Source organism: Cydia amplana, chromosome 18 (genome assembly GCF_948474715.1).
Source record: "Cydia amplana chromosome 18, ilCydAmpl1.1, whole genome shotgun sequence".
Taxonomy (NCBI): Eukaryota; Metazoa; Arthropoda; class Insecta; order Lepidoptera; family Tortricidae; genus Cydia; species Cydia amplana.
The window spans coordinates 6383639-6410764 of NC_086086.1; the positions used below are offsets into that span (position 1 = coordinate 6383639).

Consider the following 27126-nt stretch of genomic DNA (forward strand, 5'->3'; position numbering starts at 1 on the left):
TAAAATATAGAGGGTTACCAACCAGCCAAAGAATTATAAGTAGATATATGCACTTATCCCAACGCACCTCACGTTCTACTCTGCACGGGGTTCATTGCCGCTCCTACCGCCGTAAGTAACTATCAACACCTACATTATCAAGGCTACGATCGAAGATAATCGCTTCAGCACTGAAATAATACCGGTGGAATACCGGTATAATATTTTTTATTTTAATTGTATTAATTTAATAGTGAAACAAAAGGCGAATATACCACATAAAAGTAAATCGGTAAAGATATTAGGGGTACATTAGCCAACACTGTTTCCATATATTTTCAAATTTTATTTTGTCCGCCTTAATTAAATTTTGCACCCTGCCGGAACTTTATTTATTTAAATTCTCATTTAATTGATTTTGAGCCTTATGAAAAGTCGTATAGAGTAGTAAATAAAATTTTACATCTGACTTAATGACATCTGGTTTTATTCGGTTTAACTTTAGAAAACGCGTATCTCGACAAAGCCATAATGTAGAAAATTGTCAACAACCAAATGAATTATTAGAATTTAAATACGTCACGTGTGACATGAACAGACAAGGAAAGCAAGATTAAATGTATTGTTTCTCTTTCTTCTTTCAATGGAACGCTTTTCCTAAAAGGAGGCCACTAAACTCAAAACGCTATCTTAAAAAAAAACTTGATGGGTCAGTGACCTGTCCCAGTAAAGTGAGGTAGTGTGCGTGAAGTGCGCTTGTGTGTGAAATGGGGTAAATTGACAGAATCTGAAAATTTACCCACCTCTACCGTCACCTTAATAGGTAATATTGTAGGTACGCGGCCCGAGAAAGGCGAAGGCTATAGTAAATGTTTACCTATATACCTAATAATAGGGATGATGACACATGTTGAATTTTATAACAAAATCTAGTAAAATAGATATCAAATGAGCAATTTATCACAATATTGTGGATATTAAAATAAAATACGGAAATGTTACAAAAATACAGGACCTGAAAGTTTCAAAATTTAAGTATTTTTTTAACTTCCAAAAACGATAAAAGTAAGGGTACCATTCGATTCCTTACATTTTATTCAAAAAAAAAATATTGTACAGCAACTATATACATAAACGCAATGTTTCACGGACAAAAACGCAATTTTCTTGTTTTGTTCATACTACAAGATGCGATCTCAGTGACTTTGATGTCACGTTCACATATCGATTTGTATGGGGCGTTTCGCGAGTGAAGTACGACTGTCGGACTTTGACTATCATTTCTGACTTTTGTATTGCTTTAACGCAATGGGTCCCATATAGACATTTGATCCTAAAAAGAAACCCGATCGATTGATACCATAAATAAAAATTAGTCATCTAGCCTATTCTAATACCTATAATAAGGTATCTAGAGGTACGCTTGTTCTAGCTGCTGAGGCGAGCTCTTTTTCATGCGCGTAGATACTATTATATTTAATTATGTAGGTACTTTTATTATTTGATTTTTACATTATAAATTAAAAGAATGAAGCGTATTTTCTACCACTACATTTTTAGAAAACTGTAATGAGTAACGGCGACGCTAATTACTACTTTAAATGTTTAAAGTAGGTAAACATTACCTTGAAACGGAAACTTAGCTAATCAAATGCCAAGAAAATATATATTTTCCTTTCCGACTAGAGTCAGACCGAGAAAAGTCTGCAGCGATTTTAATAGCTCACGCAGTGCAACTGTCATCTTAAACGTCAAACTTCTATGAATTTATGACGTGTAAATAACACTTGCACTGCGTGGGCTATCAAAATCGCTGCAGACTTTTCTTGGTCTAACTCTAATTCCTTTAGTACGATAGTTTCAAATATACCCAGACAAGCGTCTCGTCTTTGTATTAATACATTTTAAAACGAGAAATACTTCAGAACACTCTTCTTTAAAAGGCTATTGTTGTGGATGGAAAATTAAATACATTTTTGCTCTATTACTTCCGAGAGGCATTAGTGTTTCTGGTTAGTGAGGTAATTAAACTAAGTACATCTACAATTATTTTTATGTTCATAACTATTGTCCTATTCCTTAGTTTAAAATATACAAAACAATTAGTAAATACTAGCGACTACGTTAGCGACAGCGGGGTAATATCTGAAGCCTAAAAGTTAGGCTTATTATTGTACTAAATAAACCAATTTTACTAATTAGTTTTATTGTAATCCACTCCAGAAGTGGCTTTGCAAGCTAAAATGATATGTATATTATTTTGTAAGTACATTATTTTATGATACTTTGTATAAGCTTCAATTTTAATAAACCAATAGCCATCACATGTGACAATTGTATCATAAATACATTGCGAGCTGAATTACTTTATAAGGAAAAATAAAAATCGTAAATTCTAATTAAAACATGAAAGTTAATTATTATTAATTTCCTGGGACTAAACTAAGTAGTAGCTACCCTTAGAATATGTGGTCGTGCAAAAAACACATGCTGTAGTTATTAATGTAACAACAATGAGTAATACTGGTGGAGCTACCTATTGCCCGTAAATCAAATATTTACTCAACATATTGATTTGTTTCCACTAATTAACAATTGACAAGGTACACTACACGTGAGACTTCTAAAATAATTAAGTTTGATGATGAAATTGGTAGTTTCCGAACCCGAGTGCATAGGACGTAGTTCATTGTTAGCCCCAATTCCGCGTAATGGCCTTATGTAATTGCGCTATTACCATCACCATTTGTGTAGACTCTTTTGTTTTAATCTTTTTGGCGTTCAGTTTAAATAGCACAAACTATACGTTAAAACGTTCCAAATTGCTAGGAATGCTTCCAACGATTTTAGGCCAATATCTAGTTTTATTTCAGAATGGCGGGGCGGCCGACGGTCTGGACATGAACGTCGGTTACGCGTGGAGGAAGGGATACACGGGAAAAGGGGTAGTCATAACCATTTTAGATGATGGCATTCAGCCCAACCATCCAGACTTGTCGCAAAACTACGTAAGTGTACTTTTATTGTGAGATAAATTCTTACTTTGCGAAATTTAAAGCTCTTGCGTAACTGCCGCATGTGCAAACATAGTTGCGATTCGTATTATTCCTATATTATCCTTTACACGGTTACATTCTACGTTTATTGTAATGTTTTAGGACGGGACCGCATCGACGGATATAAACGGGAACGACACGGACCCGACGCCGCAGGACAATGGCGACAATAAACATGGCACCCGGTGCGCGGGAGAGGTGGCTGCGGTCGCGTACAATAGGTACTGCGGCGTCGGTATTGCGTACAACGCGAGCATTGGAGGCGTCAGGATGTTAGACGGCCTTGTTAATGACGCAGTTGAGGCCCAAGCGCTAGGCTTCAACCCCCACCATATAGACATATACAGCGCATCCTGGGGGCCCGAGGATGACGGCAAAACTGTCGACGGTCCTGGTCCTTTAGCTAGAAGGTAAGGTTAGACTAATAATTGCGTGAGATAAAAAATAATAGCTAGCGGCAAGCTCATTAAAATGTTTTGTTTCAGGGCCTTTATAAATGGAGTGACAAACGGTAGGGGAGGAAAGGGGTCGATCTTTATATGGGCGTCGGGCAACGGAGGAAGGCACACCGACTCTTGTAACTGCGACGGATACGCAAATAGTATATTCACGATATCGGTATCTAGCGCAACCCAAGGCGGTTATAAACCGTGGTATTTAGAGGAATGCTCTTCTACTTTGGCCTCGACTTACAGCTCCGGTACTCCGGGGAGGGATAAAAGTGTTGCCACTGTTGATATGGATGTTCAATTAAGACCGGATCACTTATGTACGGTAGACCATACGGGTACGTCTGCCTCAGCCCCGTTAGCTGCGGGGATATGTGCATTAGCACTAGAAGCGAATCCTTTACTGTCGTGGCGAGACATCCAACATCTAGTAGTTTTAACTTCAAGGTCACAGCCATTAGAAAAAGAAGAAGGGTGGATCGTAAATGGAGTGAAGCGAAAAGTAAGCCACAAGTTTGGCTACGGTTTAATGGACGCCGCCCAAATGGTCACATTAGCCGAACAATGGACCGGCGTGCCACCTCAACACATTTGCAAGTCGCAAGAAATAAACGAGGACAAGTCGATCGAAACTTCTTCCGGCTACACGATATCAATGCATATGGATGTCAATGGGTGCAGCGGTACCGTAAATGAGGTCAGGTTTTTGGAACACGTTCAATGTAAAATTTCACTCAGCTTTTTCCCCAGAGGTAATTTGCGGATTCTGCTTACATCACCAATGGGAACGACTTCGACCCTTTTATTCGAAAGGACGCATGACGCCACAAGCTCTAATTTTGACGATTGGCCGTTTTTAAGTGTCCATTTCTGGGGTGAGAGCGCCGAAGGACGATGGACCCTTCAGATAATAAACGCTGGAAACAATCACGTGACCCAAGTGGGGCTATTAAAAAAATGGCAGCTGATTTTTTACGGCACCGCCACTAACCCTATTAGACTACGAAATAAAAGCTACTTTACATCAAATAATAACGCATACCAGGACGAGAAGGCTTATCACGTAAACGACGTTTACGATGCCTCCGAATATTCGCAATTCCTCAACGAAATTGAGCTCGGAATTTCGGACAGACATGCCAATCTCAAAAATATTCCTTCCGCGCAAAGAAAAAATGTTTTAGCGGATGCCAATGATAAACAAGTGCAAAGGCTATGCGACCCGGAATGTGATTCACAGGGCTGTTATGGCAAGGGCCCCACGCAATGTGTGGCGTGTAAACATTACAGGCTGGACAACTCATGTGTGTCGCGTTGCCCGCCGCGGAGTTTTGTGAATCAAGGCGGCGTATGCTGGCCTTGTCACGAGTCATGCGAGACTTGCGCCGGTGCCGGCCAAGATTCCTGCCTGACTTGCGCTCCAGCTCATCTCTTGGTCATCGATCTAGCCGTCTGCTTACAACAATGTCCGGATGGCTACTATGAGGACCCCGATGCCAACGCCTGTTTTCCGTGCGCGGAGCACTGCGACACATGCTCTGAGAAGGCAGACATGTGTGCCTCTTGCGCTCATAACTATGTACTTTATAACGGTTCTTGTTTAGCGACGTGTCCGCCAGGCACATATCAAAAGGATGACTTTGGTTGCTTGCCATGCCACGGGACCTGCGAATCATGCAACGGCCCGAGCGAGATGGCGTGTGTCTCATGCAGGATCGGCAATTACGTATTCAAAGGCCGTTGCGTTGAAAAATGCTCTACCGGATATTACGCAGACGTTCAGAGAAGAGAATGTATAGCGTAAGTAGCATATGAATATGAAACAACATCTTTATCATAACACGATTCCCTTAACATGCCATTAATTTTAATTCACATATCATTACAGATGTCCCATTGGGTGTACAATGTGCTCAAACATAATATGTACAGCATGCAAAGATAAATGGATTTTTACTAAAGGAGGAAAATGTCTCCCAAGTGGCAACGAGAAATGTGATACAAGTATGTTACTATCACAAATAAATCCGGTATTTCATTTCTTGCCCTACATGTAGATTACAACGAAAACTTATTTACAGATGAGTACTACGAGGAAGGTCGATGTAAAAATTGCCATTCTACTTGTGAGAAGTGTAGCGGTTCGAATGAGTGGGACTGTTTGTTTTGCTCGAGCCCGCTGTTATTACAGGGATCGAGGTAAGGACACTTTATTAAGTCTGGCTTTTCTCTTTGTGAAGAAGAGACCCACTAATAAGGGTTCGTTTGTTTTAGGTGCGTGGCTGAATGCGGGCAGGGATATTTTCAGACGGCCGGACGGTGTTCAAGGTGTCCGCACACGTGCACTGCCTGCGTGTCGCGATTGAATTGTACGTCTTGTGCGGGTGCTTTGCGATTACAGTCCGGCACGTGTAGAGCTACCTGTGCTCCTGGATACTACCCTGATGAAGGAACCTGTTCAAAATGCTACCTGTCGTGTGAGACATGTACAGGCCCTCGAAGAGACCAGTGCGCATCTTGCCCTCCAGAATGGAGGTTAGCCGCCGGCGAGTGCAGGCCAGAATGTCCTCAAAACTTTTTTCCATGGCAAGACAGTTGCCGGCGATGTCATCATTACTGTCAAGATTGCCACGGCGCGGGGCCGCAGCGTTGCACGTCCTGCCCAACACACTTCTCCTTGGAGAACGGCCTATGTGTAGAGTGCCTTAGTTCCCAATACTACGAGCCCAGGACGCGGACATGCCGTCCTTGTCACGACTCCTGCAGGTCTTGTTCCGGGCCTGGGCCTACAAGTTGTGTCACCTGTGCTCACCCATTGCGTTTAGATAGGTAAATATTATTTTTATCAATGAATTCTTTTTTAAACAATCAAAAAGTCTATGACTTATATATTATTTACCAGACGACAAAGCTACATTTTGTGTCGACCTTCGAAAAAGACCTTTGAAATAAACCGTAGTTACAGATTTTTAAAAATTAAAAATATACTTTTAGAATGATGTTTTTGTTTGTTTTAGGGTAAATCACAAATGTCTGCCATGTTGTACAGAAAGCATGATTTCAAATTTTTTGAGCACCAACGTGTCTACTGATTGTTGCCATTGCGACAAAGATATAGGTAAGATATCCATCAAATCAATACTTTTGATAATAAATTACAAAACATTGTACAGTCTTTGGAAGATTTCTACTCAATCTTTATCGAACAATGTTTTTGAGTATTTAATTATGTTTCAAAGACGCCATTGAAGTAATTGAAAAGGATGATTAAAGATTACGTTGGCGGAAGAACAAAGGTATCAAGTTTATAACGAAGTTGGTGGGCGTTGTCTAGCCTGTGGCTTCGCAACAGTTTCTTTTATACCGATTTCTATTCCCTATAGATGTTTTCCAAGCGTTTTGAATACAAAAGGTAAACCGGAATTATTTTCTAGGAGGCTGTTTAAACGGCTCATCGGCGGGTAAGCGGCGCATTGCGGAGAACATTCGCACTCATATAACAGCCTCGTTTTTTGTTGACGATTCGAAGGACCGCTCGAATATCTGGGACCATGATTTATTGGCAGTGGGGAGTGCCGGCGCGGCGCTTCTTGTAGTCGTCATAGTATTTATAGTTATAAGGGTAATTTGTTATTTTTATTTACTCATGCATGTTAGATTAATATTATGACCTACAAATTACTGTCAACAGTCATACGTCATATGAGGCAAATAATTTGCAGTTAGCCACTATAAATTATACAGCACGACTCTTATTGTAGGATATCTAATGTGAACGTTCCCTAAATCTTATTTGCACAGAATAACTGAAACCAAATTAACGTTAAGTAGTAACGTTTGAAAAGTCAGTTAATGTAAACTTACTTGCTTCCACTTAAAGTTTCGAAAACTAATGTATTTTGCATAAGATGGAAATTAATTACTCTATAAAACCAGCCACAATTAATTTTCAGTTAGATATTACAAAAAAGTAGGTAATGTTTAAAATATAAAACTGTCGGAATCAAAATTCAACTATGTTCTTTCTTGACAGTTTAACATAAGGAAGCGGAAGCGGCGCACATTATTCCCGCAAGCAGAATACTCCCAGCTGACAACCCTCGACGAGGACATGGTCCCTCTGAAGGCGACAGCCCTCACCGTCGCGACGGATAAACAAGTGGGCCTACTGGAGGAACCAACATAGTGAATACAGAGTCAATATAAATAGGATAAGCCCTGTTGTATACTTGCCGGATGAGGCCTTAGTTTATCTCAAAGGTATCAATACGTATTTCCCCTGGTAAAGGTGGCACGGCGCACAGGTGTAGGTAAACATATCTTTGAAGTCAGCTGTATAAACCAATTCCAAAGAGTTGTTCGACATTCAAGCTACAGAGAGAATAAAGTATAAAAGAAAGATGTAGATTTTATGTTGTTTTCCTTACAGCTGTCTATAAAAACTTTAATTGTTAAACAGAGCTACTTTAAACAGTTTAGGAAGGTTGCACTTCAATTTCAACTATATTACATTACGTTGCCTTTAAACTTTTATATAAACGATTAAGGCCCATGAATCACAGGGATAAATTCAAATGTGTAAAGAACTGTTACGTTGGCCCAAGGGTAGAAATTTAAGGCTGGCAATCTTGAGGTCCCACAGGATTTTTTCCTGCCAATTCAAATTCACTTTTACACGCCCGTTACCCTTTTCCGTTTTATTTTGGCTGCTATATTAAAGGTAAATTCGTGATTAAAATTATTGCAACAACGCTTTATCAATCCACAGCTTTATAATTATTATGTGCATCTCATGAAGGATCATCCGGCATGTTTTTGACAGAGATTAAACTGCAGACTGATGTGTAAAGGTTTGAATACATGATTACAGTGTATATATATATTATATATAGTTTAGGAATTATATAAACCACTTTGACATGGCCAAAGAGTTATAGTTATGAAATATTAGTCAAGTAGTTTATAACTGTATTGATACTTTATAAAAAAAATTAAAGGTTTATTATTATGAACGATGCGAAAGTCAATTTTGAATTTCCGTAGCTATTTGGTAGGATAACGGAGAACTAACGATGACGACGAACTACAAATTACACAAACCATTAGGTTTGGGTCAATTTCACCAAACGAGCATTTTTGTCTAATTCCCATGGAATTTTGAAATACCAACATTACACAAAAAAAAATATGCTGATAATTTGATAAAAAATATAATAAACATTAATTTTCTTATGGGGTAAAAATATTCATAAAACTATAAAAGTTATTTCAATTTAAAATTTTGGTCAGGGCACGGGAATTGGTGTGTCCATGGGAATTAGATTTTACTAGCACGGAAATTAGAACATGGCACAGGAATTGTTTTCTTAGCTTATTTTGGTAGTTAAAACTATTATTTATGTATATTTTAATCTACAATAATATACTTCAACCATACTGAAGCGGCATCGAACATATTTATCTACTTTAATTTTAGTTTCGGACGACAAATCTACGAAAGTATGATACACTAAAAACTACGTATTTGACTAATAGTTTCCTTGATTTTAATGGCAACTAATCTCTCTTTCTTAGTAAAATATATATATTTCCAAACAATACTTTGAGTAGTTGCGTAAACATGTCCGCCTTACATACAAAACTATTCATTAAAAAGTGTCATTATGTATCTGCATGTAGATAGGTACAAGGTGTATGATCTGCTTTATGGCCGTATAGGAAATGATACTAAGAAATAAATAGGGGCACAGAGAGAAGAAGTTATTGTGTAAGTTAATCTGAAGAAATCTAATATGCTGCCTTCATATATTCATAACACAAACAATTGTTTAACCACATATGAGGTAAGGTGGGGTAAGACTATCACCGGGGTAAGACTATCACAGACAGACAGACATGACGAATCCATAAGGGTTCCGTTTTTTGCCATTTGGCTACGGAACCCTAATAAGGTATCTAATAGTATTACGGTTTTAATACCCCCCTGGCATTGTCTAAAATAACCGACTTGGTTTCACATTACATCTCAAAACTTTTTTTGTAGTAGAAGAACTGCGTTGCGAGACTTGCATCTTTTTACATGTAATGTTTTTGATAGGATCCCATCTCTTTTTGTAGGCTGTCCTTCTTTTCAGGTAATCATACCCATACCATACTGATACTATGTATACACATATCATAACTATATACATCTTTATTCATACTCACATCGTACATCGTAGTGTACCTTTACTTTCCTTTCCATATTTCTATAGGATTACAAACTTATTTATGCAGTTATTAAATCTTTAGAACGTGACTAATATTGCAGTATTATTAGATTTTTATTGGCTTAAAAAGCTTAAACCTAATTACGTTTCAAATTTGGAACTTGTGGGTATGCTAGAAGTACCTTAGAATAATGATGATCGTGAGTGATTGTGTCAGTGACAAAACTAAGGGATTTTAAAGTGCATTAATTCTTAGATTACATGTTCAAATTAAATGTTATTTTGACCGTGCCACTTTGTTTTGCTCGACTTGGCGGCGGCACTGCCGTGTCCCCAGATCCTTTGTCCTTCCCCGGGCCTCAAACTATCTCCATGCCAAATATCATCAACATGATATTGGTTCAGCGGTTTAAGCGTGACGAGATAACAGACAGACAGACAGAGATACTTTCGCATTTATAATATAGTAAGAATAGGATATATTTAATTTTTCTTGTATTAGAAAAGCTAATTTATAACAACTAATCTATTAAACGAGCAATTCTTGTATATATTTCGGGGATCTCGGAAACGGCTCTAACGATTTCGATGAAATTTTATCATATATGAGGGTTTTCTGGGGTGAAAAATCTATCTAGGTAGGTGTTATCTCTGGAAAAACGCGCATTTTTGAGTTTTTAGGTAGGTAGGTACCTATATGTTTTCCAAGCAAAGCTCGGTCTCCCAGATATTTAAACTTTATACGGCATACGCTGTCAGCTGTCAAATTTACAAAAACAAAACATTGCAAATGTGATTCATTTTGTTTCATGTAACCTTAGGTACAGGTATTATAATATGTAATAATTCCAGAAATAGTTTTATGTTTATATAATATTTTAATGTTATAATATGATCAATGAATAAGGTAAGGTGGGGCAAGAATAACAGTACAAGGATTCCATACAAGTGATAGTCTTACCCCGGTGTCGTCTTACCCCACCTTACCTTACGTATTAAAATTGCCCGGGTTATTCGGGTCGATCCTGTATGTAAGTACTATAGTACTTATACTAAAAAACTATTCACAGATTTTTGTGCATTCTTTAAGATTTCCTTAAATGTAAAATAGAAAGATATACGTCGTATTATTATTACATATAATATATATTCAATGCCAATATATATAAGTAATAATAATATGACGTAAACATTGCCAATTAACTTACAGTGCCCCCAATAAAAGATTTGTTGACAATATATGTAATACTTTCTAATTCCCGTGCCACTTAATCAGCTGTTTTAGGTAAATTTGTTATGGGAATTAGGGCACGGAAATTAGAATTCGTAATAAAAAAATTCGCCAAAAATTTAAATCGTGTTTGACCAAACTGTTATGTTATCGCTTACATAAAGATACATAAAGGGCTCCTAAATATGACAATTGCTATTGAAAAGCTATGTGGAAAATAAAATTTATAAGGGGCATCGAAATTAGAAAAAAATTGTCGCCCACCCGGATTCCGAAATACTTACGCGATTTGCTCGAACACGCCGCGGCTTGACTTACATCCGCTTGCTTTGAGAGACAGCCGAATACTGCCAGTACAGGTGAGGCGGGACACGAGGCGGTTCAAATACAAACGTCGGCTGTCAGAGCCCTTTGAGTTTTGCCGACGAAATTTTACTCGCGCGCTCGGACAAAATTTAAACATCGATCACGAGTTATTTACCACAATGAAGTTAATAGTATATGTGCTCAGTGATAGTAAATATCATCTAGTTTAAGTATTTGAGACTAAATTAGTGATACTAATGTAGAATTTTTCGTAGGATTTTTCATTATGCTCAAAAGTAGATTCCGGACAGGGCACGGGAGTAGTAATTTGAGCCTTTAGGTATTTTTATGTGTACTCTAAAAACCAACTAATCAGTGAATTCATATGGAACTCGGTGTGAAAGTGTGACTTCTTTATGTAAAAAAAAATTGGTAAGTATTGTCTGATGCTAACCCGCGATTTTCATCACGGACAGAAAAAAAATCGTGTTCAGAAATTGACCCGTTTGTGTAATTTGTAGGAAGCAATAATTGGTAATCTCCTTGTCACTTTTCCAGTTGTGACACCTGTCAATACAATTTGAGTCAGATAGAGATGTTTTTAATAAAATAGAATGCACTGAAATGTAATTTGAGATCAAAAACATTCCATTATTGTGCACGCTAACAAATAGTCATAGTCAGGTGAAATTAATTGTCAAGTTGGTGAGATAGGCATGGACTTTTGCAGGTTGCTTTATGGAGCTAAAACCGGTCCAAATGCATGCTCTCCCGTCAGTGCCTTTAGAAACAAGTATAAAGAAATAGTATCACATATTCAAATACCTGTATCCAATTATTGCGGTAATCCACCATCCTTTAAATGTTCTTTTTTTAGTTTAAAATTGTCTAAAACCAAGGCAACGGTAATCCATGACAGTTCAGCCCTAGTAGCACGGTCGTATTTTCATCGTTTATCACCATGCCTGTCACGTTCTAACAAGTATGTAAGTGCGAAAGTGACGGGCATAGTGATAGTCGATAAAAATGGAACCGTGCTGAGCCCGCAGAGTTATGTATACTGTTATAACATTTAGGCCATGTCAAATCTGGTTGTACAAGTCTAAATTTTGAGGGCAATTATCTACAACTATTAAGTATCTATTATTATCATCCATATAAATCCACTATTGTCGGATGTTTCAAACATCTGCTGACATTTCTTTATCTAGGTTCCAAAGAGTATAAAAGTATTATGTAAAAGAGTATACTGATATTGTCTACTAGAATTTACACAGAGTTTCAACTTATATAATTATTTAGGTATCATTGCAGGGTGTTCGTTGAAAACACTGCGCATGGGGCTATGTATTTGTAAATTTGAATTTGAGTATTTTATACCTACCGTGCTGATATATATACACAATCGGTCTAAAAGATTAAACCACGGCCATTTTGTACGGCTACATGGCAAAAAATAATCATAACATAATATATTAATTCATCCATAATGTATACTTCCAGATGTTCCCAATAAAATAAACCAAGCAATGATGTCTACTACTTTTTACTAACACACATCGCAAAGTTATTATTTATCAAATATATGTATTGGTGTGTAGATTTTCATTATATGAGAGAGCTAGTATGCAGACATATTATATGAATTATTTACACGCTTCGAGTATTCAATTACGTCATTTAATATTCAGAGTTAATTGCTGTAGACATTTGTATGTAAATGATTGCATATGTTTATCTCAGCCACTCCACGTTTTATTAAAGTGTGCTTGATTATTTTAAGCCTTTTCATGGACCAGTTTAGTTCATGCCGAGTAAATTATGTACTTAATTACTGAAAAATAATGATGACCCTGCCTGTATTTATCAACGCACTAAAAATGCTTAAAAAATTATGTGCTTCATATATTTTTGAAAGAGTATTCAAATAGGTAAAACCCGACCCGCTTAATTGAAACGATGTAATCTACACTCGAGAGCAACGAAAGCACGTTTGTATAGAATTTACATACAAAGCTACCCGGTTTCATTGCTTTTAAGTACAAAATAACTATCGATATATTTTGTCTCTATTATGTAAAAAAAATGTTTTTATTTTTTAATTATTGTGGTTAACACTTCGTCATCCTGTATATTTAACGACACATTACTCAGTAGCAGTAGGTACGTTAACTGAAATTAAATTTCAACTTATTACTACAACTAAAACACACATTATTTACCTATCTTATTTACCAATCTAGTGGAAATGTAATATTAAAATTATTTATCTTCGTTTATGTAGGTATACCTACTCCAAATCGGACCACTGATTTATTGTGTTTTCTAAGGGACCTATCCTTCGCTCGTTGCTATTTTCACTCAGTTTTTTTGGAACAAGAGATACCTACACTCACTCACTTGGTCACTCAGTAAATTTTTGTACTATAATGAAATATATGTTTTATTTTTTTCGAACCTATTTAATAGCACGATTTGGCTTCTTTTGCGTGTATTACCTGTTCTCCTAAAATGAATTCTTATATCGCGAGCAAGGTACTTTAAAAAATGTATCCAAAGTTTTATGTCTATTAATGTTGTCCTCTATCTATATTATTATTGTGTTAGTCATGTTTTATTCTAGAGTTTAATGTTAACATATCTTAAAATAATTTCGTTCGTTGAAATTGTTGGTTCGTGGATATAACGAGCGGTTGTATATAATATACATTTAAACTGCAGTCGAATGATTTCATGTAAATATGTATAAAATGTAAATAAATCGATGGTTTTTATGATGGCATAATTGTTTTTATTTTTATTTAATGTTTAAATAGGAACACCAACACACACCCTTCACGCCTAAAATGGCATGATGCGATGCGATGCTAGCTAGATTTTGATTGCAACTTAGACCCAGTAAACGCGATAATTTTGATAATCACAAAAAGTAAATTAAATTACAAAAATTACTTTCTGTTTACACGACTGCCCGATTTTCCATTATTCCATAATTTCTGAATGCCTTAACCAATTTAGATCGTGTATCTGGAGTGTCATAAGCTATGTGACGTCATCATAAAAACATATAGCGAAATTAACATGCCTTTAGAAAAATAAGAAATATGTTTTAATTTTACATTCGTTTGAATACATTTTTTTATGTAATAATATCGATGTCAAATGAATGCCCGTCGAAGCTTTAGAGAAATAAAACTAAACTTCGCATTCCGCAAACATATTCAGCAACATTAAATGTCATTGTATTTAGCGGAAAAACGGCAATCACCGGACATAGGGCCTTGATTAAGGATCTCCGTAAAGACACTTTCCTGGTGTACCTACGCAAAAAACTAAAGATTTAACAAAAACAATTATAAATAATAATATTGTATATGATTTGTATCTCTTTTCCCCTGGACTCTTCAAATACACGTGGCATATGAGGAACTAACAATAGTGAACACTGATCATACAGAGCCCGTACCAACGTACCATAAGTCACTGACAGTGTCAAAACTGGCATATACGCTATCGAGAACGTAATTTACTTTTTATACATCTCGTTCGCACTAATATGCGAGTACGAGCGAGATGTATAGAAAGTAAATTACGTTCTCGATGGCATTTATGTCAGTGCCAAAGTGATGGTAGCCGTACAGTTTTGGTGTAAACGTGATCAATAAAATCGGTATACTTACAAGTGAGAGGGCGCTTTCACAAAAACATGACTTAACCTAATTCGACGCCTACGTCGTATTTAATCATAATCCTAATCGGGGATCCTTTTAAAATACCGAAACTTTTTTGACCAAATTTCGTTTCCCAACCAAATTTTGCCAACTGCACGTTTGTCAACTCAATCTTTCCCATATAAACATTTGACAAACTTAAAATCCGACAAATGATAATTTCCCAAACTGTTACTTTGCAAGTTTAAATAAACCAACTGTTTTTTTCCCAGATGTTTTACTTGGACTATAAATGTTCGCTCAAATTTATTTTTGTCAAATAAATCACTGGACAAAATTATTTTGTCCAAAAATATCTTTACTCAAAAAATGTTTGTACCACTACTTGACAAATTATGTCTATCCAAAACATTATGTTACTAAAAATGTGTTACGTCTAGGTTAGGTAAAATGGGCAAACCAAGCCATTGAAAAACGAGTCGGACTCGCGCACGAAGTGTTCCGTACCATTCGTGCACAAAAAAAACCAATTAAGTGCAAGACTTGAACGCACTTAGACTTAAAAGTCTAACCAAAATCCGAATCGGAGCACCCCACTATCCACGTTGTCTTGTCTGTCCTACCCCTAGAGTGTATGTAAAAAGCCGGAGGCGCGGAGGGGAAGGAGCAGGCGAGCATTAGTGCCTGCGCTTTGATACGCAAGGGCGAAGAGGCTGCTTTGCCCGTAGCGCCGGAGCAGATGCGGAGCAAGACTCGATAAATTCGGAATACTTATCGTTACTATTCGAAAATTAAAAAATGGGGATATTTAAAATAATTAAGTAAATATTTAAGTAATTGCCAAAATTCAAGTTTGTCACGTTTTATTTTGGTTTTTGGATTCTTTGCTAAGTACTTTTTTTATAATTGTTACATTTGTCATGTTTTGTTATGGTTTTTATATTCTTTGGCAACTAATAATTTAGAGTAATTAAAATTTGGTAAAATAAAAGTTGCCAATCTAAGGAAATGTCAAAATATGTTTTTGGATATCGTTCTCTTGGTAAATATTTATATGCGATTTGTTTAGTTCGGAAATGATTAGTTGCCTTTTATATTTTTGGGAAACATAGTTTGGGATATGAAAATCTGGCAAAAAAAATTCGGTAATCCATTAGTAACCCTCATAATCATAATCATTTAATCGCAATCCATAGTATTACAGGTGTTAACTTAGATTAGGTACAGCATGTCTCCTTGATGCAGTGCTCACGTCTCGCTGATGGCAGCTATTTGTTAACAAAACAAAATCTTCCACGAATGAAAATGGAGCAAAGCGATTTTTTAGCAGATGTGATTTTGGGAAACAAATTGTAGCTCATTCTGCTTAACCGCTTGACAGTCGAGTGATCATTTTGCGTTCAACCGTAATACAAACAAAACAATGGATTATATATACATCCTGTAAAGCAGGGTATTCAGGTGAAGTAGTAGAAATGCAAACGAAATATTTTATATAGGTACCTACAATTAAATACTGCAACTAAGTACATTGAGGGACATCATATCGTTCCACTTTCTACATCATATCATAGTTGTAATCATGATTACGAGTTTTTTGGCATTTATTTTCCTATTTTTGAAATAAAAGTTAAATGAGTTAATGTGACTAATACTTAATTAAATGCATCAAAACACGAATGTGGGTTTAACATTATGAAATATAATAAAAGGCAAATAAAATTTCTTTGATTTGTATGTTCAAAATTTGATTAAAAATGGAATTTTGGACGCATCAGAGGGTTTATGATATAGGCATGTGTGAAGGAAAAAGAAATTGTCTACGCTCGTGATTTCGCCCGTGTAGAAATCGCTATAATAAATCCCATTTTCAACACGCTAAGGGGCTGAATAAAAAAACAAGATTTCGATATTAGATTGCAATCATTTGCAATACTGGGAATTTTTCATAAATTATATAAAAGCAAATATTAATTTTAATCACAATTTGAGCGCAAGCTTTTGAAATATTCCTAGTGAATTTCGTAGTAAAAGTTAATCGAAAATGTTTTTAGTTTATTGGAGTGATTAAATATAAATGATGTTATTGATGTACGAATACTTTCTTTATTGATATTTCCAGTTATACTCTAAAATACAGGTATCAGTTAAATTATATATACATAATGGTAATTGAAAATACCACAAAACGATGCAGACACGTATTTAGGACGGTCTTTCTTAGGGTCCGGGACCCGGGTATACGTGTACTTGTGAGCTAGTATCATCGACGACTATGTATAATTTTTTAGAGTGATTACCTGACTGGAGATACAAAAAGTACCTATCTAGTTAAAGTCATTTTTTTTTTCAACTGACTTCCATAAAATGCAGTCGATATTTTTTTACACATATCATTACTTGAACGAATTTTCTTTATTGGAGTTAGATATGAGGATGTCGGCTATGATTTGGGGTATGTTTTACGAAAAAATATTGAACGGTATTGTATCTGGAGAAGCCCAAACTTGGTACGTCTTGAAAATAATTTTTATAATTTTATTTTTATTACTTGAACGAATTATAAATATGTTAACTAAAAAACTTGACATCCTAATGATCTCATGAAAATCGGTTCTCAATACATGACAACACCTACATAATTTGTTGTTTATTAAATCATCATTTATGTGTGTAAAGCAATTAATATTTAACAAATAAGGAATTGATGAGTTTAACGTGAGTTTCCGTTATCGATGGGGAAGACCATTAGCTCGCCATGAACCAACCCCTTAAATAAATTATGTCCAAAGGTAATGAATTTCAACCAATCGATTTCAAGTAAATATCTTGTGTCGAACAATGTTTTTTTTTTTTATGTAAGTACCAATTAAACACTTAAAGGATGTTACACAAAAGTGGCAGGATAATTTTATTCTAGATGTTTGTATAACTGTCTTGCTAAAATGTCAGATAAAAATACCAATTCGTCTTCAAATCACGTCCTACTAGTACTACGTTGTTATTTAATGTGTTATAATTTAAAGACCATACATGACAGATAATACAACACACAACAAAAACAAAACAATAATAACAAAAGTAGACAACTCCGGATGCGGAGTGCACCGCGCCCCCCGCTCCTGCCCTGTCAGCGCGCGCGCAACGAGCGACGAGGCGGGCGGCGCGATCATCAGTGCACGAGTTGCAGTCGCCGCGAGCACTCGAGCCTGAAGATGGACCCCCGAAGGGCCCAAAACATGTCGCCAAAAGCGACTAAAAATTCAAGTGAGTGAAACCGTGTTTATACGACAAACAGTTTAAAATATGTCTCACGAAAGTTTAATATCGATAATAACAAAAGTGCATCAAAATAAAAACGACTTCTTAGAAACGCAACTATTTTTAAAGTGCCATACCATGGGACAGTCAAAAAATTTAATTTAAGTATGTACTTCTTACCTTGTCGCAGGGAGAATTAATATGAAAGTCGCTAGGAATCTCATACTATTGTTAATGTGACAAGGTACGAAATGGTACTGAAATTAAATTCCTTGACCGAACCATACATGGAATACAATACAATATCTTTATCTTGGATTGGATCTTTAACAAATTATACTAAACAAAACCTTAGCCATCAAATCTACGAACTGAAAGTTTAATGAATGTCTGATCAAGTTAATTGTTTCAAAGTTTAATAACAAGCAACACCAGTAATCTATTACAATCAAGATTTTAATTTCCGATGTAACAATTTAATTCATTATCTGCCCAAAATTAATTGCATCGATGAACCGAAAGTGAATATAAAATGGAAATGGGGTGACTTAAAAAAACAATGAGGTTACTATGCTACTTTTAAACTTTACTAATTTTAAAATGACTACAAAACTACAATTATTTTTTATTATTCGATTGATTCATGTAACTATAGTTCAATGACTATAAAGTCTTATTACAACCAAATCATTAAAAAAAGTCATTTTAAAATTAGGATTGGGATTTTTTAGGATTTGGATTTATGAGTACTACAATAGCGAAAGGCACAAAAATAATTTAAATACAGCCGACTAAAAAGTAAAAAGGACTGAATAAAAAAGGTACCTAATACAACATATTAATTTTATTTCTCGTTTCTTTAATAAAATAGGGTATTCAAAATAACATGAACGAATCCTCGTTCTGAATACCAACGCTGTAAGCAATAAACTAGTTTATCGTGTACTAAACTAATCAAACTGATAAGACGTACAAATGTTTTGGACACAGGAGTGACCGAAACCAGTCAATTCTCTGCGGCGCTCACCGCTCCAGCGGTCATCTGTTAACATTATTCGAACCGTTCTAACAGAGTGTAAAGAAAATCAATATGTATAACGTCTGGATATATTTATTTTAACTGGGAAAATATGCGTCTCACTAAGTTCTTTTCATAATAAGTTTTACAAGTATGTTTGGTAGGCTAAGTAGTGAATAAAATCTTACTTTTAGCAATGGTAGGTATATTTCAATTATTGTTCAGTTCATGTCTGGTCCAAGGTGTAATTAAAACTCAGTCTAGCGAACGTGAAACAGACCGACAGTGAAGTGTCACGCGTTATAGGTAAGAACAACGTATTATAATAAGTGTTCCGGACGTTTGTATTTTAGTTTTTATTTTATTTTGGGTAGTTCCATTTCATAACTTTGACGATAAAGAGGAAAACCCACTTCACCCCGTAGTGCCTCGTATTTGGGGTGAGAGGGGTTTTCATACAAAGGTGATTTTGGAAGATTGTTGGATCGATTTTTTTATTATGCGTATTACTATAGCTCCATTTTAAATTGGAATACATAATTTTTGTAGCAGTAGCCTTAAAATCCCTTCTCACCCCCCTCTCAAACCTTCTCTCCCCATTCATAACCCACCTCTCCCCGCGAAACCTACTCACCCCGTTTTACGGTACTTAGTACTCGTGGGTACATTTTTTGTGTGCTAGTTGAACTACGAGCAACAGATATAAATATGCCTTGTTTGATCACTCGGACTAATCCAGGATAGGCAGTGCTTTTGTAACCTGTCTCGTGATTTGTTCTTGAATGACGCTGCCGCTACCTAAGTATCTTTGCTACTAACTGGACTACTCTATCTAAATTCACTCTGTTCTCACTGGGGGCGAAGAACTCGAGTTTAGTCCCATTTATCATTCGTCAAGACTCATTTGTTCTAATACTCGAGGCTTAGCTTTAACGGTAATCGGCGTATCGAGAGGTTTGAGAATTGAATTTGGATTATATTTAAGTAGGTATGCTTTTTGTTTCTGTGAATTTGGGAATTTTGGAACAGGCTATTTTTAATTTCGATGAATTCTATTGATAAGTTATAAAATTGTGGTAGTTCTCATTGTTTAATGTCTTCGTAGATATATAATCATGAGAAAGTTTTCTCAAGGTACTCGTATACGTACATACGATTTCAAAATATAGATAGGCAGGTACCTAATATTTTTTAAAATCAAAGTTTAATAAAACAAAAGCATGTACAAAGCTAACGCTAACCTACGGTTTAACTCATGTATTTTCAGTGACTAAATATACTGAAAATTTGCTTAATGTTTGTATGATTTACGACAGTTTAAATTCGCATAAAAAAACATTTTCTTTCTGTGCTTTTAGAGTCTTTATTTTTTTTTTATAAAACTGTAGACTGTTTTTTTCATGAGCAGTTCAAGTTTATAATATTTCACCTATTTCCTGACAGGAAATAACCCATCAATCCTAATTTAACCATAACCCTATCGATGATAGCCATAAAACTTTCTAGTACAACTTTTTAAATATGCCAAAGCCGTCACTTAGGCTGATAGGCATATTCAAGTGTTTATGACATGATATCGATTTGATATTATATAGTGTGTGTTTGCTGGATATGGATTGTACGAATAAGGTATGGTGGCAAAGATTGAATAAACAGATTTTAATTCAAGAATGAGTACTGACTTATTAAAAACGTTGTGAAAAGTCGATTGATTGATAATTTCAAATACTTAAATCAACGACACATGTATGTAAGTTTTTAGTTGTTTGCTTAAGTACTAAAGTGCAAGTGAGATGTAATGGGATTATTATCGAAACGACATCATATTTTAAAACTTGAGTGCTCCTTAGGGGCCGAGACGGAGAAAATTGATATTTTTAAGGCGGCACTTTGAAACTTTTATTTTATAACTTTGCGAATTTCCTGGGCGATCATAAATTAAGTCGTTCGCACTAAATGCGTGCGGTTACGGACGGACTGACACCTGACGTCGTTTATCATAGCGCTAGAGTTCGTTACTTACATCTAAATCATTCTGAAATGGCACTGCTTTGGAGTTCGAGGAAGACGCTATGTATCTAAATAGTCTATTCATATAAATACCAATTACATACGAGTTGAATACATTGTTCCTATTGTATGTACAAATAAAAATACAAATACTTAAAGTCTATTTTTTTATTCGGTAGACTAAAATGACATTTCATATTATGAAAGGTTGTTTTATATTCAAGTCTACCGAATAAAAAATAGACTTTACGATTCTGAGTACGATTGTGTGACAAGGTTCACTGTATAAACACATACGGAACTGTACCTACATAACTGTATGTCGATGTCGATGATTTCATCCATATACTTAAATTCGAATAACTATTCAAATGTTACAAAATAAGGAAAATCAAGAAACGTATAATAAAGGGCAGCTCAGTTTGCCCGCAATTTTTAACACATTAAATAGCGATTAAAGTTATGTTAGCTGTGAAGTATTGTATAAAAAATAACCATAAAATCACTCCGCTTTGCCAGCTCCGGCAAATGACAGGCTACGAAAACAAAGTCATTGAAAAGTACTTATCGCTCCGTCCACTTTGATTCCGTACAGTTTCATGTATAGGTAGGTATGTGTGCGTAGAATCTCCTTATAGTGCGAAAACGGTGCCCAGGTTTTTAATAACTTTTTCAGTTAGATAAACATAGTTGATACAGATAAGAACTCGTATGAGCAAAATTGGGGGCTGACTTTATGGTCATCATGTATAGGTACTAGTAGTTCATCGGCACACCACATAACGCTGCAATAGGAAATCAATTGAGGTGTGGGTAACCGCCATGCCATTATTTTGAGTTCTTTGGTAATATACTGTCAGTACGTGTCATAATGTAACTTAACCCGCCCATTATACATACCTTTGTAGGTAGGTCAAGCGTTGTCGCTTACTAAACCGCATAAGCTTAAACTATTAAATTCGTCAAATTCGATTCCCTGGGTCACATAACGCGAATAGGACATAAAATGTCATCGCTTCATAATACCTTGTCGGCCTAAGCCATCGATCGGCCCACCATATATTACTGCAGTCCCATATATATTAGGCCCGTAAAATTACTAAACTCTGCTTCGAAGGCACGTGTTGTCCCACCTCGGCGTCTGGTCCCATCGCTGAAATAGAACATTATTGTCTTCATGTCATAATAGCTATACTTGTCGAATTAATCCATTGAACGGCCATAACACTGCAGTCTGCTTCGGTGCTACGTGCTTATCTCGCCGCGGCGTTTGTTCCTTTCCACATGATGTATTCCGGATGCGAGACTGTTTATTTGGGGAACTGGCGACATACAGAGCGTACAACAAGCGAATATTTTAAAGGCTACGTTTGGATGCCAACTGCAACAGCGTTACTGCTGGCGCGTTGAGGCAGGCAATGTCACTGCCAATCTCCTTCACAAAAGAGTGGCGGATTGAACGTTCTAATGGCAACAGCACAATTAATGCGGCAACGACAGTAACGTAATGTATTAAGAAAATTGACAGCGACATCGTCGGCGTCAACACTGCAGCAGTTAATATTGATACAGTGAAGTTGACGTTCAAATTTAAACTGCGCCAGCAGTGCTACTGCAGTATTGCTGCGCAACATTAGGGTAACATTCAATTTCTGACCGCAGCTGCGCTACTGGTACTGAACGCTTCGCTGTTACTGTCAATTTCCATAGTAAAATGAACATTAGTGCAGCTGCGGTTGGAAATAGGCTGTCACCTTAAACGGTTGATTGTATTGCTGCCGCAAATGCAAATGTCAAAATTCCGGACAGCAACATCGATTTTGGCATTAGCGGCAGTAACGCAATCGGCAGTACTGTAAAGTGTGTGTTGTAGACTGCTACAACTTTTATTTTATTTCGGCCCTTTTTAAAGTATATAATGTAGATTATGCGATGGCCACAGAACTGCAAATTATTTGACGCACTCCGCGCCGCTGCGACCCATAGCTCGGTATTGTCGCACGAGCGGTAATCTGTTTTTATTGTACCGCCACTAATGGCATCATTCCATGTCGAGTTATACCATATATCTAAATTAAAACGTAAATAAAATATAAAAATTATTAAAAGCGTGCAGTTTTCGCAACAGGATTCATGTTAGGTAATTAAGTAAATTCATTATTTATTTATTTGCGTAGGAAGTACATGCAGGTTCATATAACATTACACATAGGAATAAACTACCTCGTCACATAAAGTCTATTTTTTTATTCGGTAGACTGAAATGACAGTTAATAGTATGAAATGACATTTCATGTTCATACTATTAACTGACATTTCAGTCTACCGAATAAAAAAATAGACTTTACTGACATGCAAATAATATTGGTCTTAGTCTATTTACAAATACAATTAATTAAACATAAATAATTGTAACACTTTCAAAGTGGGTTAGGTATTCAATGTAAACAACATGCAAAATAACTTTAAAAAAAGGTTTTCACATACTAACAGTTTTGAATGATTCACGGTTAGTTTCACTAGACTTATACAACAACAACAACAAGAAGATGCATGTAACTGCGTCGAAATATCGGGAGCTCGAAAACAATACTAAAGGTAATCACGGTTCATATCCCGGTCTATATACGAGTAAGTCTAGGTTTTCACATGTTAAATGAAGCACTAACTTAGTAAATAAAGCCACACACTAATACTGAGCGGGCGCACAGACTTTAAAAAAATTGCCCCAATATCTCACCGAGCTAAGAGAACAAACAATTTATCGTAGGTAATCTGAAAACAAAAAGGGAACAAATGAGAACCCAAAAGATTTATTCTAACCGTCCGCTAAATTAACTCCAGAGATGTTATTCGCTCCCTTTTTATTATTTTACACGCGAACCTTGTTTTTCACGGACAAAGCTTGGGCTTAAGTGAGAATAAAATTTGTGACCTCACCCTGTACGGAAGATTTTTAGATAAAACAAAGGCTATTTTAAATTAAACTGGAGCCGATTCTATGCCAACACAAATCTGAAGGGAACACAAAGACCTGTGAAACATTACACTCACTGAGTAAAAATGATGCTAAATTATTTATTTAATTTGAAATGTTTTAAATTTAATATGTAGATTTTTTTTTCGAATTACATATTAATTCATTTCGTTCATTCACTACTATGATGGATATTTCACATCATGTTTTGGGATACATTGAATACTCATTTTGTGATAAATTGACGTCGTCGCATTACTAAATTTATTTACCTTTTTAGGGTTCCGTAGCCAAATGGTAAAAAACGGAACCCTTATGGATTCGTCATGTCTGTCTGTCTGCCTGTCTGTCCGTCCGTATGTCACAGCCACTTTTTTTCCGAAACCATAAGAACTATACTGTTGAAACTTAGTAAGTAGATATATTCTGTGAACCGCATTAAGATTTTCACACAAAAATAGGAAAAAAATATTGGGGGTTCCCCATACTTAGAACTGAAACTCATATTTTTTTTCATCAAACTCATACGTGTGGGGTATCTGTGGATAGGTCTTCAAAAATGATATTGAGGTTTCTAATATCATTTTTTTCTAAACTGAAGAGTTTGCGCAAGAGACACTTCTAAAGTTGTAAAATGTGTGTAACCCGCCCCCCCCCTGTAACTTCTAATATAAGAGAATAATAAAGCTAAAAAAAATATATGATGTACATTACCATGCAAACTTCCACCGAAAACTGGTTTGAACGAGATCTAGTAAGTAGTTTTTTTTTAATACGTCATAAATTCCCTAAATACGGAACCCTTCATGGGCGAGTCCGACTCGCACTTGGCCGCTTTTTATACTTAGGTACTCACTGTTGAAGTTGCGTAAAAACAAAATCTTCCTCTATTTGTTTACATCATTAGTATCATTACCATACTCCTACATAAAAAAGATAAGGAAAAACACGCCATTATTCTATTTCCGTTGATACTTTGAAAATCCTTTGGTGTTTATAAGGTTACGCGCTACATATTTAATATTATAAATTATTAACAACTCGGGTAACAAATACATACATATACAATCCCACAATATAACCACCTATTAGAACTAATGATCAGAGCTTAGAAGAAAGTTCAGAAAGTGCATGTTCGGAGCTTGAGAGAACATTAGTCGGGTGGACGGATTAGGAAAACTCGTGTTGCGACCTGTGTCAGGCGTGGCACACTCCGCGATTTCGTCGCTTTGCTACAGGTAGCTAAAAGTACATCCGTTTCACACCAATTCTGGTGGCTAGCCATAAGCCGCGCGTGCCGCTGTCGCCACCTAGCGGCCATATCTGTCCTGATCGTGACAGACGCATTTTGTTAGAGAGTGAGTCTTCTGTACCTAGTACTATTATTTATTCTGTGCCCGTGTTGAAAGCTGCTATTAGTGTATTGAAAGAAACGTGAACGAATTAACTATAATCTAAGAGAATAATAGGTACTCGTATAATATATGACTATGCTTCTACTAGCTGGTATCTTCACACGATTAAACTGTAATGTACATACGTAGGTACGTACTAGCTGTGTAAATAAAGAAGTTGTAAGTATAATAAAACATTTGAAGTTTGCAGACAAGAAAATAACAATTAAAATTAGCAAAGTAAGTCTGTAAAAATATATCATAATTTAAACTAAGCACATGTTTGAAACAAAATAGTGAATTGTTTTTTTATTTCATGTTTATATAACAATTAAGGAAAAAGTTCTAGTACAGACATATTGAAATAAAAATATTAATGAAACTTAATTAAAAGCAGAGATGATATAATTTGCCTTATCTCCAAAATGCAGCCGTTATCTCTAGGGAGTTTTATGGACGTTTTTATAGGCGACTATAATTATTTCTCCCTTGTTACGTTCGTATTATTTTTGGACAATTGAAATTTTGATACAACCTCGTAAACTCATAACTTCGGCCAGCCCTGTAACTGTCACGATAACGGTAATTTATGTTTTTGCGGATTCTTTTCCTTAAACAGTGATAACTTAGTGGGTCTTGCTCAGTTCTTTGTTATAAATCTCAAAGGAAGAGTTTCTGAAAAAGAAATGAATCGGTAAAGTCACGTCTAATGATAATCGCCGGGTCAGGCGTATAACGAAGTTTTTCCTGCAGTTTGTGTGTTTCAAAAAGGCAATTTGTGGGTAAAAGGATAAAAAATTAAAAGCTTTAGGGGTTTCAGGCATAATAAAATAAAAGGATCAATTTCAAGATGTTTCAAACGGAGAATTATTTTACTTAAGACAAACTAATATTTTTATCTCACTTTAGCAGCTAGGACAATCATAAAATGAAGGAACACTAAGTCTAATGCAAAGCATAAATATTAATTAGTCAGCAAGCTTACTATGTTAAAAATTCTAAATGAAATTAGCAATACTCGCGCATGGGAGTCAAAACAAGTACGTGCTCGCAAAAACAAAACGTCTTTTTCTTTTCTAATATTTACATCATTAAAAGCGCTTAATTAGTCTTAAGTTCATTGATTCCTTTGTGTTACGGCAGCTAAGCAGTTTCTTTTTAAATTATATTATACATGAAAGTGTGTTGGCGTATGCTATAAACTTATGAATTAAGTAGTACACTATACAATAAATACAATAGGTACAATACAATTTACATGATTCATTTTCGTAACACAATGAAATCAAATAACTTAAAACTAATTACAGGTCCTCATTTTTTTTTGCAATTGACTCTAAAATAGTATTTAAAAATAACTTTTTACCTTCCTCTAGTTTTGTCCTTTCTATAGTTTAATACCTTAAGTATATGTATCTTAGATTAAATGCAGACAAAAAAAATCAAAGGCGTGGTAATGTTTTTTTCATAAAGATTGGGAATGATACACTTAAGCTGGTGTTGAATTATTGATTTGTTTTGTCTTAAAAGCTTCCAGATCCAAAATATGATGGCCTGTCAGACTG

At 35.7% G+C, this 27126-nt stretch overlaps 1 protein-coding gene and 1 long non-coding RNA gene across 2 annotated transcripts in view; one reads left to right on the forward strand and one right to left on the reverse strand.

Moving 5' to 3' along the window:
• LOC134656392 (furin-like protease 2) overlaps positions 1 to 8227 on the forward strand; it is a 32384-nt gene extending 24157 nt beyond the window's left edge. Inside the window, exons 4-12 of the mRNA XM_063511913.1 lie at positions 2853 to 2987; positions 3138 to 3445; positions 3521 to 5284; positions 5373 to 5488; positions 5566 to 5683; positions 5759 to 6313; positions 6502 to 6602; positions 6919 to 7106; positions 7518 to 8227. Coding sequence (XP_063367983.1) covers positions 2853 to 2987; positions 3138 to 3445; positions 3521 to 5284; positions 5373 to 5488; positions 5566 to 5683; positions 5759 to 6313; positions 6502 to 6602; positions 6919 to 7106; positions 7518 to 7670 — 3438 coding nt within the window. The 3' untranslated portion in view covers positions 7671 to 8227. The remainder of the gene's footprint in view (positions 1 to 2852; positions 2988 to 3137; positions 3446 to 3520; positions 5285 to 5372; positions 5489 to 5565; positions 5684 to 5758; positions 6314 to 6501; positions 6603 to 6918; positions 7107 to 7517) is intronic.
• The window catches only part of LOC134656416 (uncharacterized), a 225142-nt gene that overhangs the window by 12676 nt on the left and 185340 nt on the right, over positions 1 to 27126 (reverse strand). The window lies entirely within an intron of this gene.